Source organism: Ciona robusta, chromosome 2, assembly GCF_009617815.1.
Source record: "Ciona robusta chromosome 2, ASM961781v2".
In the NCBI taxonomy this organism is placed as follows: domain Eukaryota; kingdom Metazoa; phylum Chordata; class Ascidiacea; order Phlebobranchia; family Cionidae; genus Ciona; species Ciona robusta.
The window spans coordinates 2,245,436-2,259,940 of NC_143236.1; the positions used below are offsets into that span (position 1 = coordinate 2,245,436).

The 14,505-nt window shown below is 34.6% G+C and overlaps 4 protein-coding genes across 8 annotated transcripts; 2 read left to right on the forward strand and 2 right to left on the reverse strand.

Moving 5' to 3' along the window:
• The first annotated feature begins 377 nt into the window (after positions 1-377).
• LOC149739994 (S-formylglutathione hydrolase-like) lies at positions 378-3,357 on the forward strand. The gene is made up of 8 exons (XM_089871450.1): positions 378-599; positions 971-1,109; positions 1,505-1,629; positions 2,150-2,220; positions 2,349-2,403; positions 2,500-2,598; positions 2,905-3,069; positions 3,124-3,357. Exons 1-8 carry the CDS (start codon positions 378-380, stop codon positions 3,202-3,204), a joined length of 957 nt encoding a protein of 318 aa, XP_089727576.1. The 3' UTR covers positions 3,205-3,357.
• LOC149739995 (DNA excision repair protein ERCC-5-like) lies at positions 3,298-10,255 on the reverse strand. Of its 4 annotated transcripts, none has more exons than XM_089871364.1 (13): positions 10,114-10,255; positions 9,800-9,884; positions 9,505-9,714; positions 9,273-9,349; positions 8,663-8,808; positions 8,028-8,202; positions 6,641-6,813; positions 5,781-6,541; positions 5,325-5,538; positions 4,684-4,912; positions 4,390-4,502; positions 3,778-3,974; positions 3,298-3,723 (listed from the first exon to the last, which is right to left on the reverse strand). In XM_089871364.1, exons 2-13 carry the CDS (start codon positions 9,862-9,864, stop codon positions 3,369-3,371), a joined length of 2,715 nt encoding a protein of 904 aa, XP_089727490.1. In that variant the 5' UTR covers positions 9,865-9,884; positions 10,114-10,255; the 3' UTR covers positions 3,298-3,368. The 4 variants fall into 4 exon arrangements, with proteins under 4 accessions (XP_089727490.1, XP_089727489.1, XP_089727492.1 ...); XM_089871363.1 differs by having other exon boundaries at positions 10,110-10,245; XM_089871366.1 differs by lacking the exon at positions 9,505-9,714.
• On the reverse strand, positions 10,227-11,310 carry LOC149739996 (protein SYS1 homolog). The gene has a single exon (XM_089871470.1). The coding sequence runs from the start codon at positions 11,308-11,310 to the stop codon at positions 10,726-10,728; it is 585 nt and encodes a 194-aa protein (XP_089727596.1). The 3' UTR covers positions 10,227-10,725.
• Positions 11,311-12,062: 752 nt separating this feature from the next.
• On the forward strand, positions 12,063-14,366 carry LOC149739997 (uncharacterized). Of its 2 annotated transcripts, XM_089871426.1 has the most exons (8): positions 12,063-12,201; positions 12,265-12,711; positions 12,782-12,892; positions 12,958-13,065; positions 13,133-13,249; positions 13,312-13,411; positions 13,675-13,733; positions 13,995-14,366. In XM_089871426.1, the coding sequence occupies exons 1-8, from the start codon at positions 12,141-12,143 to the stop codon at positions 14,129-14,131; spliced, it is 1,140 nt and encodes a 379-aa protein (XP_089727552.1). In that variant the 5' UTR covers positions 12,063-12,140; the 3' UTR covers positions 14,132-14,366. The 2 variants fall into 2 exon arrangements, with proteins under 2 accessions (XP_089727552.1, XP_089727553.1); XM_089871427.1 differs by lacking the exon at positions 12,958-13,065.
• Positions 14,367-14,505: the final 139 nt, after the last annotated feature.

The following is a 14,505-nucleotide window of genomic DNA, read 5'->3' on the forward strand; positions in this document are numbered from 1 at the left end:
TGCTTAGATCTTTATGCCAGACAGTGTTTGATTAGGGGATTTCCCTTAGCAAATAGTGCATAAACTTTATGAAGCAATGCTGCAACAGGATTTTTATAATCCTGTCAATTTTTTACATTAGATTGTTCATGGAATGACCTTATTGTGTTTTAAAGAGCAATTTTATATTTCTTTGCTGTTAAATATTTTAATAATAATTTGCATTTCATTACTGTATGAAATGTACTTGTGTATCTTATTCCGTTAATAGTGATATAGTGTTAATACTAATTTCAGTGATTGCGTTTAATAAGTAAGCAGATATTTTATTACCGCACCTAAATACACTACACTGGATCATTAAAAGAAACTTTAAAATAACCGTGTTTCATGGACAAATGAATATTCTTTCTATCCTACCTCACATTAGAATATGTTCTACAGATCTCCTAATATCACAAAATACTGACTATACCATTTTATTTGATAATATATTTGTTAATATGTCGGTCAAAGAAGTAGCTAGCAACCGCTCGTTTGGTGGATGGCAAAAAGTTTACGAACACGAAAGTGAGGAATGTAAATGCACAATGAGGTTTGGGGTTTACTTTCCACCACAGGTGATTTAGTTGGTTTTTGTCGAGAATACATTTACATGCAGTATTATCATTATTTAGGTGTACATAATTTGTTCTGGGTAGTTTTGTGTACAGAATTTTGTTCTGGTTTTTATGTACAATATAGTGTAGAAATATGGTTGATATACGCAGAATAAAATGCCTACAAATGTACATTATGCTGTAGTGATATTATTATTGTACTCAATATTATGTCCTATTACAACACAAATGTGAAAGATTTTAAGTAACGTATAATATAATATTAGTTACTTACATCTTTACTATTTTATTTGCATGTGTGTCCCAAGATAAATACACCTAAATACGGGTTCTATTTTAAATGTTTTACAAAACTTAAACGTCTGTTGCAGGCTGAATCAAAGAAATGTCCCGCCCTATATTACTTATCAGGATTGACATGCACCGAACAAAATGTTGTGAACAAGGGAGGTACACAAGGACCTGCAGCCAAGCAGGGTCTTGTAATAATCACACCAGACACAAGTCCTCGTATGTTAAACTTCTTATAATTTTATAGAAAATGTTTTACACCACTCTAATATTTAAATTCGACACCAATGTTGTTTAAGATACATCAGTCATTGTAATTTACAATGACTTTCTGCAATGCTGTTTTAATTTTACAATGCTATTCTATAGGCTTCTGTATAACCCTATTTTTAACCTATCACCACCAATCGCTTACAAGTGTTAAATATACTTTTATATAAAGGTTCTTATTAAAATATAAATGATTTGTTAAGTGTAAATGAATACTCATAGCAATGGTGTTTCAACATGAAAAAAGTTTTCAGCAATTGAAATGGTCTATACAAGTTTAAAATCATTTAAATTATATTTTTGTTTACACTGTAAACTTGTTGCACTAATGTTCTGCATTCCAGGTGGATGCAATATTGAGGGTGAAGATGATGGATATGATTTTGGATCGGGAGCAGGTTTTTATGTTAATGCTACGGAGGAAAAATGGAAAACCAATTACAGAATGTATGCTTATGTTACCAAGGAGGTTTGTATGTGAATTGAAGTTTTCTAAACTGAAATTCATTTCTGTAAATTTTAGTTTGTAAGGTTTTCATTTATTTATATTTAGAAGTTATAACTGGCAGTTCCTTGAGGAGAACATTTTGCACGATGTTAATAATTTACTAAGTATTAGGCTCCTAGTTATATTTACTGTTAAAGATAGAGATGTTAAAGTAATTTGAAAACTTGCACCAATATCTGTTTACCAACCTATCACTTTGTTTTTAACAAAAATCGATTAGGACACCAATGTCTGACCCAAAGATTTGGAGTTGGACGCTTGTTGCTGATACCATCGTGGTTGTTTGTGTCTTTTGGCAAGATATTACTGGAAGTTGCCTAGTGGTCACTACTAAATGTCATCAATTCATTAAACAAATTCCCTAAAAATAACTACCCACAAGCGGCATAAGGTGTGTGAAACAACACTGCCATGGGAGCATAAATAAGCTGCACTAATATCAACATACAACTAATGTAATAATGCAGTTTTTACTTACCAGCTTCCTCAAGTGATCAGCGCAAACTTTGGAGATAAAGTTGATGGCGACAAAATGTCAATATTTGGTCACAGGTAGTTTTGCTACAATAATATGGAGTTAATTTTTAAGTTTATTACTTAGATAAAAGTAACATATTTTGACCTTTGTCCCACAGTATCAGTGCATTAGTTCATAATTTATTGGAATTCTATTTTAACAGCATGGGTGGCCATGGAGCTCTTGTCTGTGCATTAAAAGAACCTGGTAAATACAAGGTATTGACATTGAATGTGTAAAATTTAGAAAATCACAATCTACTGTGTTTTGTGTATTTACAAGCATTAACATCGTAACATGTATTATAATTTTAGTCAGTTTCTGCATTTGCCCCAATTGTCAATCCAATGCAATGTCCATGGGGTCAAAAAGCTCTTGGTGGATACTTAGGCAGTGACAAAGAAGCACATAAAGTAAGTCTTGTAAAGTTAAAACACTTAAAGTTCAAAACTGCTGTTTCTTGTATGTGTAATTAAAAGCATCGTGTTTAGTATAATATAGTACGGTGTGCCGTTGGGGAACGATGGTACACCTTTTCATTCTATTTTTCTCATTCCAATTGGTAGTGAAAAAAAAATTTCAAGTGATTATAAAACTTAAATCTCACGACTCTTATAGAACTTTGTTAATTGTTTAAAACATATTCAGGATATTTGAATTGTACCAAGAGTGTCCCGCTGTTTCTCACCACAACTGTCTAATTTAATATGTTAATCCAGGAATACGACGCCTGTGAACTTGGAAAGAAATACAAAGGACCAGCACTTGACATTCTCATTGACCAGGGAACAGCTGATCAGTTTCTACAACGAGAACTCTTACCTGACCACTTTAAGATTGTTTGTGCAGATGCAGGTATCAAGTTGAATCTACGATTTCAAGAGGTAAGACCAAATAAACTGTGCAATGGGATCTGTTTTATAATAATTACATTGCAGGGTTATGATCACAGTTATTTCTTGATGTCAACATTCATGGAAGATCATATTAACCACCACGCAAAATATTTGAATGCTTGATTCAGCTCACATGCAACAACTATTATGTATCAATCATTCATCAGCTTGGCGCAAACACCAAATCATGATCTTTTAATTCAAAACTAATTCAACTGCAAGTGGAAAGTTGTATTTCGTCAAAGTGCTCATTAATAAAAAAAATCACAGTAATAATATGTCGTTATTTATGATGAGTCAGATGAAGATTCCGACAATCCCAAGTCAACAACTGGTTCGGGGCTGATGGGTTTGGTTGTTTTTCTGCTAATACGTTTCCTATTATTCACTTTAGAATTGGTCTTTGGTTCCGGTTTTGCATCAATTTTCTTCTTTCTTCCTCTCTTGGGAGGTTTGCTCTCCTCCTCTTCCTCAAACTTTACAAGAGGTGTGAGGGCTCGCATCACTCGTTTACTTTTTTTTGTTTGCTTTCTCGGCAAAGGATTCGTTTTCATTGCAAAACTTGTTATATAAGTTTGTTTCCTTGTTGCCCTCTCAGCAGACTTTTTTAAAACTGGCAGCAACTCTTCATCAATTTTATTCCTAAAAATTAAAAATCCAAAATAATTTTTACCTCATCCAACATAAAACACAAACCTTGTCCAGTGTAGTCTCTCGGTAAGATAATCACGGATACCACTGAGGTCCGGCATTCCCCACACAAACTTATCCTTTGACTCATTAACACGGGGTTTCAGGTAAGCTTCAACAACCAACTTTGACGGGAAGTTTTGTGGAACATTCAGCCGACGAAGTTCTGTTTTGATTTTCGCTTCACTAGTTGGTGGTTTAACCTTTTCAAGGATTTAAATGGTTGATTAATTTTAGAGGTCTAACTATTTTGCTATTTAACTGTGCAAGATACAGTAGGGTGGGGGAAGATGGGACACTTTTAGGTCTATTTTCTCGTCCCATTTAGTAGTAAACGAAGAACATTCAAAGAATTATAAAACTATATCCTCACGACTCCCATAGACCACCGTTAGTTGTTTTAAACACGATCAGGATACTTAGATATTATGTGCTAAAGGTGTCCCGTCTTCCCCCACCCTACTATATATTAAATATTGTTAAATAATAAATATTATGAAGAACAGCAGATGACAACATAGGCAAATTACTAAACAATAGATAAACCTGTTTTGGACGCCAACAAAAATCAACTTAAACATATCATATTATACTTGTCGATATTTTAAGTTTGGTTACCTGTGCATGTGCATCATCCCACCATTGCTTAAATTTAACCAAACTTTCCATTCCTTCTCCAGGAAATTCCTTCATGATTTCCAACGCTCTAACTGGACCTACTCCTTCAAGTCCTGTTTTATAAAAATCATGTGTTTAAAAACTAAATCAAGGCAAAAAACGACCATTATTTGTAGCTTCTGCACTGCTATTCTACCAACATGTTTAGTAGTAGTGAGAAAACAGTTTTAGTTGTGATAAACAAGTAAACCTTCATACATGTCTTTACATTCTACAACAAAATATATGCTATACCTTCTGTGTAGTCACTTCCACTACACAAAGCAATGTTAATAAAGTGACTTCGTAAAAGACCAAGCTCTGCTTGTATATCAAGCAGCGAGTAACATGTTGGATCACGTTTTCGATCAAACATATCTTTGTAGACGTTCTTTCCACCAAACAACCAAACATCTGAATCCTCAGTAATCGTGCCCATAGTTAAATCATTCATGTCAAGAAACGCACACTGGGCTTCAGCTTCCTGAAACAGAATAATTCAAAGTTAGATGTTATGCTCCATTACAGTGCTACCTAAACTTCTACAAAAGTATCAATAGCATGTTGAGAAACAAAAACAGGTTTTGTCGTAGCCCATACAAGTGGGATAATTATTTGCGCTACCAATAGCTTTTACCTTAATTTTACAACAAGAACTTTTCATTTTACTTTTAAATGATTTATGATTATTGTCAGATTACTTCAGGATACATTCTTTTTAGAAAGGGTAATTAATCTCAAAGAATTAAATTAATGGTTTGAACTAAGTAAACATTTTGTTCCATGGGTAGTTATAGTGTTACTGGTGGAATATAATGGGGTAACCATAGTCATAATTTTAATCTGTTACAGAAGAACAGAATGTAGAGCACTCAACTTTGTGATACAGTACTCACTTGTGGACTGAGGACAAATGGAATTCCAAACAATCGAAGTAACTCCTGACATTCCATCGTTGCAACATCCGATACTTCTCTTGCTGCTCGTGATGCAGATTTGATCTTCTCAAGAAGAGCAGCATCTTCTGCATCCAATTTCTCTTCAAGTTCATTAATATCTTTTTTTTGCATCCCAACCCAAGGATTAGCAGCAGGAGGCAACTCTTCTAAACTGGATTTTTTAAACAATTCAAAACGTATAGAAGGTTCGGTGCCACTAATGAACAAACTATCCAGGTATTTATATCACTGACATAGTGACATTATTTCGAACTTTTACTGCCATTATTTCAAACCTATGGCCAAACAACTAGCCCAAGTAAACATGCACCATAAAGTAAAAACCAATTGGCCCAAATTACATTGGGTATTTATAATATAAAGTTCCAGCAACATTCCCCCCCCCACTATTACCTTTGTTGTGTAATGGGAGTCACCTCCACACTCTGCTCTTCATCTTCCAACACTACTCCTTGTCTATCGACCACTTCCACAAAATCATCATCACTTTCATCTAAATCTTCATTTTTCTTCAGCAGCTCTTCTTTACTAACATCCACTTTAGCAGCAGGAGCAATCTCATTTTCACAGATAACTTCTTGACCGACCACTTTTTCCGCAGATGCAGCAGTTAAAGATTTGACAAACTGATTTATATTTGTAACTGCAGAAGGCTGAACAATTTCAGGTTTTTCTAATTTTTCCACTTCTAATGTAGGTTCCTGTTGTGTTATGACAGTATTATTCGTGGCCTCTTCTTTAATTATGTTGTCTTTCCCAAATTCACTTGAACTGTTCAATATTTCCTTAGTAGTGGTCTCTATTGGTAACATTATTGATTGAGGTGGTGACACCAAGGAATTCTCTACCTTTGGTTTCTTTGGTGACACACTGGATTCGACTATGCGATCATTTTGCTCAGATATTTTATTTTCAGTTTTCTTAGATATTTTATTTTCCACCAACTCAACATTTGAAGAAAGCAAATCTGCTGAATCATCACTGCTGATATTTATAGTTTTTACTGAGTCATCACGCACAGATACTGTACTTTCTGTGTTTGATTTAACAATATCTATTCCTTCACTGAATGAAGGTAAACTATCAGATTTAAATTCCAAGTTATTTTTCAAAGAATTCATTTCTTCATACTTTTCCTCTTTTTCCACTTCTGCCTATAAAAATATTTTACAATGTAAAAAAGCATACCTAAATTATGGAAGCTTAATTCTAATAAACGAAAATAAAACCATAATTTCACTGGTTAACTTCACCTTTCGTTTTTTAAGGCCTCTTAGTAGAACATAGTGCATCTTGTTGTCCGAACTGATCTGACTTATCTCCACATCTCCTTGATAGCCATGTGTGTTCGCCGATGTATGTTCACGCTTCATTTGATTTTCAATTCCACGAATCTGAGTGGTCAGTTTTCGTTTTGCCAGAAGCCCTGGAAATAAAAGTGGTCTAACTTGTACAAAAATTGTGCGCTGATAAAGCAATTTAATACAATTCTTTTTGTGGCATGTTTATCGCGGTCCCTTTAATTAGTGCATGTCCGCTAAGTCCGCTAAGTCCGCTAAGTCCGCTAAGTCCGCTAAGTCCGCTAAGTCCGCTAAGTCCACTAAGTCCACTAAGTCCACTAAGTCCACTAAGTCCACTAAGTCCACTAAGTCCGCTAAGTTCGCTAAGTCCGCTAAGTCCACTTTTTATTTCTGTGATATAAACCCCGGTCCGTATATAAACATGAGTTATTTCATGTCGCTCATAGAAATCGTATAACGCACATCAAATGGGGCTAAATTGATCATAGACATAATATAAACTGCAGACTGACATTATCCTTACCGTTTTTCTAAATGTTACTTAAATGTGCCCTTTTGTACTTCCGTTTTAACCGTGAGCCCGTTTTAACCGTGTTTTAACGACTGTCGTTTTACCGTTAATTCTCATTGTTTTGCCTTTGTAAACTTTTCTGAATTTTGTTAGTGTGACCAAGCAGACAAAATAAAATCATTTTGACTTGGATAACACATAAATCATATATCACGACCAAGCGAGCTTACTACTGGACATCTTAGACAAGAATATTACAGACGTGGAAATAGCGGACATAGTCAATATTGCAGACGTGGACTTAGTGGACTTAGCGGACTTAGTGGACTTAGTGGACTTAGTGGACTTAGTGGACTTAGTGGACTTAGTGGACTTAGTGGACTTAGTGGACTTAGTGGACTTAGTGGACTTAGTGGACTTAGTGGACTTAGTGGACTTAGTGGACTAAGTGAACTTAGTGGACTTAGCGGACTTAGCGGACTTAGCGGACTTAGCGGACTTAGCGGACTTAGCGGACATGCACTATTTAAAGGGACCCTGTTTATCGAATTGACAATCAGTAAAAACCAAATAAATTATGATGTGGAAATACTCTATTCTCTGTACCAGTACTTCCCAATCTTTTGCAGCCAAATATTAAACATTAATTAATAGTGAAAGCTACCAAAATAAACAACATTTTTTTGTTCTACACAATACAGTAATAAAACACTGAGTATTAGGCGACTGCACCAAAACCTCAAAGTTTTTCTATCAAAAATCTTACATTCCCTTTGAGTCTAAGTAAATGTACAGTGCATACACATAAAGAATAAAAGTTGGGCATACCACTGAGCTGATAGTTCGAAAAGGAATCCGATTTATCTGGCATCGCCTCCAGCTGTGTTCGTCTTCTCTTCCTAATCTCCTGGATGTCCATGAGAAGCTCATGTTTGATGTCTGATGGCATGGATTGAAAGTCATCCGAGTTTACATCAATCTGCATCATTTCATGGAAGTCACCCTTTGAGAATAATGAGCTTTTTAAATGAGTTCTTAATAAATTTCATAGATTTTTTATTGACAACTGAGAAGTCACCCCCCTGTTATTAACACTTTACAGCATAACTAATCTACCTGTTTAGTTTAGTTTATATACAGAACCATAATTAACACTCATAATTAACAGTTGTAATCTAGTTTTAGTACAGTAGGCCCATTTCTTTTATTATTTAAATTTCAGGATAGGTTACAGTGAGACTTGGGCTATGGGTTCATTTACTTTTCTAAATCCACATGTGGTAAACAAAGAAAAATTACAAAATTGTATAATCAACTTGGAAATCTAAAAAATCTTGTTATGATTACCCTAATGGGACTTATTACTTAGATACTAACAGATTGAAATATAGGATTTAGGTACTAACAGAATTCCATCTTACTCCACAGTACTATATATACAAGCTAAAATATTTCAAATTTACCTGCATGGCTGACCCATACACAACATCTCGTGTTTGTGATCTTTGCTTCCATTGTTCCTCTCTCTCCTCATCTGATTCCTCCATCTCTAACCCTTCCTTCATTGGAGGAAGATGAAAAATATCTTCATCTGGCTTTAAATATTTTCCTGAATACCAAAGTAGTTTATTAATGATTTAGTAAACAAGTTAAAACTACAATTGTAATGGTATTAATTATTGTTAAGTTTTTTGTGGCAATTTCAAATCAAACTAGAGTTTCTTTTAACCACACAAGCATAGCATCAAATTATAAACCAATTTCTGGTCTAAAAAGGTACTGCTACAATGACTACATTAAAAAAATAGAAATTTTAACTTCATACTATTTTATATAATACTTATTAATACAATATACATATCTTGAATATACAAATCTTTTGTATATATATATACATATTATCTATATTTAAATAAACTGCTTTGTATGTACTTTGCGGAAAAAAAAAATTATAATTACAGTTTAAATTATAACAACAACCCCAACTCCAGCCTAAATCTCAAGTCCCCAAACGAAGCATACATCACTGTTTGACCTTGCCCACATATAATAGAACAATCATTGTCAAGTTACCTTTTGGTGGAAGTAGTTCGGATGTATCTATCGCAGTTTCATTGTTTGAATCTGTTGCTCTATCAGAACTAGAAGATCTAAGGAAAAGGTTTTTGAATAAACAACCGAAATGAGTTTTTTTTAGTAAACATTTTTTTTCTTCAGTGTAGCAGTGTATGGTGGGTACTAGGCAGTCACATCACATGTATTCTATTTTCTAAATTCAACCACAGGTAATACAGCACTGACTTACACTTTTTCCCCATCTTTGGATTTAATAGCAAGTTGCAAGACTTGGCGCTTTAGGTAATTCTGAAGAACCTTCTCTGAAGCATTTTTACTTTGTCTAATGTTCATATCTTTCTTCTGTCTACGTTCTTTTAACGTGCGTTGCTTCAATGCAGGGGCACCACCATCAAATACAAAGACAGGTTTAATGCCAAAGTAAAGCAACTTACATATTCTGTGAAAGTAGATATTAACACCAGTAGGTGGAACCAAACCAAACACTATTTGTATGATTCTCAAATTTTTCTTAACGTACTAACCTGTGAAATAACGTTATTAAATGCGCATTGTTGGCAGATTGACCTCTCATTCCCTTGATTGCCATGTTCAGCCATATGCTGATATCTGTTAAGCGGATAAAAATCTTAGATATTTAAACTAAAAATTTGTAAAAAAAGTACATAGACAGTAAACACAGCTTCCTAATGATTTCTTTCACTCTTTACTGCTATGTTAGAGCAGTTAAACTTAAAAGCAATGTGTATATAAATAAATAAAAGCACAAAAACAAAAAGCTTTCATATATATTTTTTATATGACAGGCAAACTACAAATTAGAGTTAAACACACCTACAGCTAAAATCTTTCCCTCCAATGTATGAAGTTCAACTTGTCTTCCATTTCCTTCTAAAAGTTTCCATAATCCAGTTACTCCCATGTTAATAACAATCGAAACTACAACTAAGGCTGGAAGATCATCATAAATAAAAATAGAAGACTCATACAATTTTATTTAAACAGTAAAAATACATCAAGTTTAAAAAACACATGTGACAGAAAAATGACAAGATTAAACGAAAATTTAAAAAAGTTCCAGATTTTCAAGTCCATTTTGTACTATTATACCAATACCGACTATTAATACAGTTATATTAATGACTTTAACGACAATATGCTAAATCTACATGAAGAACGAACAACAAAATATCATTATCTTGTTTAATGTATACTATTTCTATAATGAATTATATCTATCTGGAGGAATCGCAATCTTTACTGGATTCAATTTGTAGGGTTTATGAATTAAATAAATATAACACTGAAGAAAACAACCCAAGGGTTCACAGAAGAAACATGCACTCTGTAAATGGGAGGTTGAGTTGACAAACATGCTCAAACATAATGCACATCAGCCTTGTTAAAAAGATAAAACAATGCAATAAACATGTGCAAGCTGGCATTTATGCTATACATCAGCTTTGCTGCCAACCAATGGAATGTCTTTCATGTCCGATTTGAAGCACAGATATTCTCCTGTTACAACCATAAGAATAATACACAGAAGCTGGACAAGCCACCACATTAAACTCGTTGGAAAGTGGCCCGTGTAAATCCAGCAACACATAAAATGAAACAAGTGCAAAGTACATGCAAAGTCCAAACACTGTTTAGCACGCTGTACAACATACCAAAGTGCAACAGCTCCAAGTAAAGAGTTCAAAAGATGCGACACCAAAACCAATTGGTTCACTTTCGCACTGATATGAAAAACGTCTGTATCAAATACATAATGGAGGGAAGGTTGGTTGTGAATAACGAGCATGACCAAAGCTGATACTAGGCCCAGTGTTGTGTAATAAATACACTGCATTGTTATCATTTGTGACACAATAAGAGGAGGGTCCCATACAGAGCTTCGGAACTTTCCTTGCATGCCAGCTGCTGGGGAGTTGGTGGTAAGCTTCTGATAATGAACAAGGTTTGGAAATGCACGACCAAGCACAGCAACAATGCTTGACCAAAGACTATGCACAGGACCGGAGGCGGACATCAGTCATCTATATTCAAGGTTATCAAAGAATCGTATCCTGCTACCTTCGTACTTGAAACGAAACTGTTTTTTATTAATCTAGCTTACCAAATATATAAGATACCTGGAAACGTAGGTAGTCATATTAAATTTACAATAGGCTAGTATCACTGTGACAAGAGATATATTGGAAATAACGGAACATGAACATAAATAAACAGTAAAAAACAGTCAAGTTTAAGCAAGAAACCGATTAAACTTTACTACAGAATACCTATACAGTATACAGCTATACTACACCAACAAAAACTTGTGTTATGACGTCATACTCATCGACGTCATATTTTTCACCACAGTGTATTTTGCGCGGACAAAACAAAGTAAAAAAAGAGAGCACGCATTGACACAATCATTGGTCATAAGTACTTTTATTCAATGAGAGTTTTTAAATGTTTTTTTTTGTCCAAAAACGGCGCCAAATTTATTTTGTTTCTATATGACGTCACGATAAAAACACAAAGTATTTTCATTAAGAAGAAATACAGAATGAAAGCGCATCAGTCATCGCCAGAACTATATGCCAAGAAATATATGCCAAGAAACACGAAAATGAAATCATAGAACATTGCGACTCTTTAGTTGCGCGCTTTGCATTAACGTTTTTTAAGATTCTTTCATGATTCATCTGAAATCTTCTTTGCGAAAGTGTGCACATTCATCGTATAATAGACGTCAGACGGTGATTAATGATTGAAACGGTTTAAAAGAATTCACTTTCTTAGTTTTACTGTCAGCAAGTAAACAAGTCATTCAAACTGCAAAGCTATCCATCTTCATTAAAGTACAGCTAGATGGGTTTACTATCTGCTGTCGTATTTGTCTTGTCTTTCGCTCATATAGTGTTAGGGCAAGGTGAGTATTATTGCTATAATTTAATAATGTTGTGATATAGCCAATCTTACGAAATTATTTTAGTGCGCACGGTAGATTATGGTGAGAATCAATTGTTATTCTACCAAGAGAGGAAAACATTTGATCAAGCGCGCCTTGCTTGCCAAAAAGACAACAACGATCTAGTTATAGTCAGGGATGCAAAATTACAAGCATTCATTACACCATACCTAAATTCTTCCATAAACAAGTCTTTGTGGAGAGGGCCATGGGCAGTAGGTTATTGGATTGGAGGATACAGGCCAGCTGCATCGACGACGTGGTATTGGTGGGATCGTACGATACTTGCGTCGCAACCGCCTAGTCCAAACGAGTATAAGAATTGGGTTGGAATTGAACCAAACGGAAACACAGCAAGTAAAATGTGTATTGCAATGACGCCTTACCCATCATTAGATGGCCACTCTAACATTAAAGGAGGATGGGTCGATGACGTGTGCTACGACCTCAAATATTACATTTGTACGAAAGGTTTGTGTAAATAATACTTTAAATTATAAACGGTAAATTGATAATAAAACAACGTCTACAATTTTCGCAGATATTTGTGCGCCAAACCCATGCTTTAATGGTGGTACATGCATGAAAGGCATGGGAGAATATCAATGCAACTGCAAACCCGGCTTTATAGGAAGTAAATGTGACGTTACTGGTTAGTAATAGGTACTTTAAAGATATTGGTCATTAGAATTTACTATTTGTTGGTAAATTATATAGATCAATGTACAACTGCACCCTGTAATAACGGGGGGACATGTAGCATGGTTGGGAATAACTACACATGCTCCTGTGTGTTTGGGTTCACTGGCACCAACTGTGAAAAAGGTTCGTGGGATATGAATGAAAAATTATACACATATTCAAGATACCATAATTTCATGCTACATACCAGATTCGTGTTCGAGTTCGCCCTGTCAAAACGATGGAACATGTACTAAACTTCCAAACCATTATATCTGCTCTTGTTTAGATGGCTTCGGTGGATATAACTGCGACAAAGCAGCACAACGTATGTATTTTTTGCCATTCTATAATCAACAGCATTCATTAAATTTTATACGCAAATCACAGAGAACTTGTTAGAATTCCCTAGCTGGATAGCACCCCTGTCCATGGTGGCCATAGCGATTTCCGCAATTTGTATACTCTCGATTATATGGATGGGTATAAGGTACGTACGTAAATGTAAAAAATATATAGCAGAGATATGGAGTAAGATGGGACATGTTACTCTCTTGTATCGTCTCATTTGGAAGTAAAGAAAAAAACATTTACAGGATTTACAGTCTAATAGCTCCATGACTTTAAAGGGGTATTTTTAATTGTTTAAAACACGATCAGAAAATTGAAATGCTAACGGTATCCCATCTTACCCCACTACTATGTAATTTACAGGATGTATCTATAGGTAATTAATTGGGCTTTTTTATACAGAATAAAAAGGTTACAGAGCACAAAGTTGTCACAACTTGAAATCGATCCGGGTTTTATAGGTTTGTTGTGTATATTTGTGCTGTATAAAACATACAATATAATATATAGTATATGATGGGGGAGATGGGACAAATTTTCATTCTATTTTCTCGTCCATTTGGTAGTAAACAAAGAACATTCAAAGAATTATAAAAACGTATCTTTACAACTCCAACAGACCGTTGTTAATTGTTTAAAACACGATCAAGATATTTAGATAAGGTGGGATAAAAATGTCCGATCTCCCCTACCCTACTATATACAAACTTACACATTTCTAGATGAACCAGAAACTAGCAACGAACCAGAAAAAAAATCGGAATATGTGTGCCCTATAAAACCAAACGACAACCACCCTGGAAATCGCACAGATGATCAGCATATTTATGAAATTGCCTACAGACGCGCAGAGCCGTGATATAATGCGCCAGTATAAACCCGATAGGACTGAAATATTCTGCTGGAGATACGTGTACAACGAGATGGTGTCAGTGGTTAATTTCGATATATTTTTGCAGTATAATAACCATTTAAAAAATAGTCAGCGTTTGCGCTATATAAAATAGTGCAAAGATTTTGCTTGTCGGTTTAATAAAATATGGACAAGTATATTCATTTCACGAAACTTGAAATAAACAAACAAACAAAAATGATTTAAAGTCTGTTAGTTTTGTATGTTTAACACTGAATTATATGTATTTAACGTGTGCTGACATATATATGCTGCGCAGTCTATGTCTATACGTTCTTATAGACGTCATTAAACGGTTAAAAACAACAATAAGCACGGGT